Raw genomic sequence first — 3,579 nt, 5'->3', positions numbered from 1 at the left:
TAAGTTGCTTGAATCATGTGAGGAATCAAGTTATTACTGTTCAAATCCAGTGATTAGAATCACGAAATTGGAATTAGTGATATGATTCAAGTAATTCAAATCTCAGTCGTATCAAAATATCAATGGTTTAAATCAAAAATGGTTTAAATCTGTGATTTGAGTCAAGAGATTCGGATATCTAATTCGAATTAAATGATTCAAATATCTATATGAATCAAGTTATTCAATTCAAGTGATTCGGATAAGCATTTAGATCAGTTTCGGGAATCAAAGGATTCGGCTGAGGGATTTAGCTCACCACTTTCATCGGTGATTCATATCAGTTGTTCCGATTAGCTGTTCGCAAGTGATTCAGGGTTCTCATTCGAAGTAAGTGATTCGGATTAGTGATTTAGTCATGTGATTTGAATCATGTTTCGGACCAGTAATTTGAACGAGTGATTAAAATAATGTGATTTGGATCAATGATTTAAATAAAGTGATTCGAATCAGTACAAATTACTGCAATTTTTTTTATCAAAATTTTTGTTTTAATGCTTTTTATATGTTCGTAACCTATTTTTTGGAAGGGGTTATTCTTTTACATTTTACGAAATATTTATCTGTTTCGATGGGCCTTATTAAACAACCCTAAACGATTATTTTCTGGGGTAGGCTTTTTAAAGAGAAGCATTGCTCTACTCTGTAGTTTTTACCCAATTCAGAAGACAAGAGAACTTGTATATCCACCATTAAGATAAACTAGTCTTTGTGGAGTACTTTCTAAAGGAAATAACCCACACTTGCTTTACACGGAGAGAGAAACCACGAAAGCTAGTCACAAACTGTCCGTGTACAAGAGATTTCTAACTTAGGTCATGATGCGCCCATGATTGATGATATTTCACGTCAGCTTAGAAGTCGGTGTGAGTCAGGAGTAAAATTCGCGTCGAGATCCATGGCCGGGATTCGAATCTGGATCACCTTATAGGGAGGCAAGCGCTTTGACCCGAGCCAACGCGACTTTCTAATCTATTATTGACGACAGGGATTTTTACTCAATAATGGTTACAGGTAAGTAACACACTAAGGCAATAGGTTTTTTCTTATGACACACCGGCAGAAAATAGTACCAAAATGAAGGCTTAGGTTTCAAAGGACATATATGTTTCATATTTTTAGAAATTTATTTAAAAAATTTTTTCACCATTCATACAAATTAAGACTTAAATATGTTAGGATTTAATAAGCGAACTCGGATTGCGAAGCTATTTGACAGGATCAGCGGAAGCATTTTCGGGGGTCGACGAGCGCAGCAAGAAGGGTTTAATCTTAATTTTTGTATTTATCAAGCTAATCTTAATTTTTTTGCCGTGTCAAAAGTAGAATAATTTTGAATCAACTTTTCATTTTAAACGCAAATGCGAGGAATAATTATAATAAGTATGCGTTTTTATGAAAGTCGATTTTTATGAAGTAATCAGTTAATGATTCGAATCACCTCAGTGAATTGATTCTATTGATTCGCTTTCCCCAACTTTAGCGCTGTGCATCAAGTACAATAATTGCGCATCAAAATTCAGTAAAAATAGGCGATGCTAGTCGATCTGGTGATATAGTATGTCAAAAAAGGAAAAAAAAATAATGGATATACTATCTGGGGGACGTGGAATTTATGGATATATTTTTTTGTTTTTTATTACTTCAATATGAAATAACTATAGCCCAAGAATGTTACAGTTGGGTTTTAGATCCAAATATAAATTTTGAAGTTATAAATATTTGATGCTGCTGGTTTCTTAGATAAATACTAATGATCAAATAATTTTCATAAAACTTTTAAAATTTTTTATCTAATTTATTTCGATTAAAAGGAGCTTTGTAGAAAATAAATCAATTATCCTTGCCATGCTCGTCTTCGACCTATGAATGCTAAGGCAAAAAATGTGGTAAATAAACGAAAAAAGCGTCTTCAAGAGATTTTACTTTCTGTTACGACGATATAAAAAGAAAGTTTCATATCAAAATAAAAATAGTATATATTGGAAATATATTAAGATACTATAGTGTTAATGCAAAATAACAAATTTTTTGCTTACCTAATCTTTGCCACTGGTACTTATCTTTTTGAATTGATCTGAATAGTACAAAAAGTGGTAAAAAAAAACTTGTGCACCCTAATTAATTGGTTAATTTACAGTGTTAGTTACCACTTTATTTTTAAAAAATTTGAACTCATATTACTTCAGAGTGCAAATATATATATATACATGTACATACAGAGATGCCAACTGCTCCGGACACGTCAAAATATTTTTAAAAAAAAACGGTAAGTAACTACAAACAGAATTTTGGAAATATTTGACTATCTTTACTTGCATTTTAAAAGGTATAGCATGGCATTACTTCTATAAAGCGGGGAATTATATAAGCCTACGAATTATTTAGAAATAGTGGTGGATAAAAATCTACTAAATTGAATTTATTAAACCAAGAATCACAATTGATAAACTATCACTTTAAAATACATATTTGCTGTCCGGAGCAAGTTGGCATCTCTGTATATGTAGATAGAAATTTATCTTGTTAACACGTTGAATGCCACGCTAATTTTACATGGCTTCGTCAGGCCAAACGGTAAATAACTACAAATTAAATTTGCAAGCATTAGAGATTATCTGTTCGCTCGTTCGTTGTTGTAGAACTGGACACCGGAGGCCTAAATGGCCCTTTGCATGATATATCTGAAATAAGTGCAGAGATGCCAACTGCTCCGGACACGCCAAAATAATTAAAAGAACGGTAAATAACTTCAAAGTAAATTTTTGAAATATTTGACTATTTTTGTTTTTTTCCTAAGAGGTATAGCCTGACATTAGTACTCATACTCATACTCATATGTGTTGGTTATCTTAGCATCAGCCCCGCTAGGGGCTCCAACTAATTCATCTGAGTGGAAATAAATAATAAATCGCCGAAGCGCAACTGAAAGGTGAAAGTTAGGGTTCAGTATCTTTTACTGAGAGAAAATTAAAATGAAGTAGTGAGATTGAACAAACAAGTTTGAGAGAGAGAGAAGAGGTTTTGTGGCAGACTGCCTCGCCTCCCTTCGAGGTATTACCCCGAGCTTCACAGGTGCACAGTAGCCACATAGCCCCAGGGAAAAGGGGAAATACATAATAAATGCGCAAAATTATTTACAAGTATTTACAGCTATTTACAAAATTTACGGGACAAAACTCCGTCGGATAGGAAAAAGGCGGTTGCCGGGCTATATTTTATGTTGTCTTTGATGAGCTCAAAATCAAAATTTTTAAAGTAATTGCACGTATGACAAGAGAGTGCATCTCTGAAGAAACTTGCACATAGTTCAGCTATGTGCTCATCTATTTTGTTGATTTTTAACTCTCGTCTTAGATCTTTCATTCTCATGGATCTGGGGGCTCCTGTGATATATCTGAGGAATTTATTTTGAGTGATCTCCAGTTTCTTTTTTTGACTAACAGTGGTTGTGCTCCATGCAGGGGCTGCGTAGCTGATGATCGGTCGAATACATTGGAGGTATAGGGTTCGTTTTGCTTTGAGAGATAGTTTTGAATT

At 33.7% G+C, this 3,579-nt stretch overlaps 1 protein-coding gene across 1 annotated transcript in view; it reads left to right on the top strand.

Annotated features, from left to right (window-relative positions):
* The first annotated feature begins 1,043 nt into the window (after positions 1 to 1,043).
* Positions 1,044 to 3,579, top strand: part of LOC107438137 (formin-J) — a 60,613-nt gene continuing 58,077 nt past the window's right edge. Inside the window, exon 1 of the mRNA XM_071188040.1 lies at positions 1,044 to 1,053. Within this exon, the coding sequence (XP_071044141.1) occupies positions 1,044 to 1,053 (10 nt within the window). The remainder of the gene's footprint in view (positions 1,054 to 3,579) is intronic.

This window comes from Parasteatoda tepidariorum, chromosome X2, assembly GCF_043381705.1.
Source record: "Parasteatoda tepidariorum isolate YZ-2023 chromosome X2, CAS_Ptep_4.0, whole genome shotgun sequence".
NCBI classification, from domain to species: Eukaryota; Metazoa; Arthropoda; class Arachnida; order Araneae; family Theridiidae; genus Parasteatoda; species Parasteatoda tepidariorum.
This window is presented reverse-complemented; position numbering and strand designations above follow the sequence as displayed.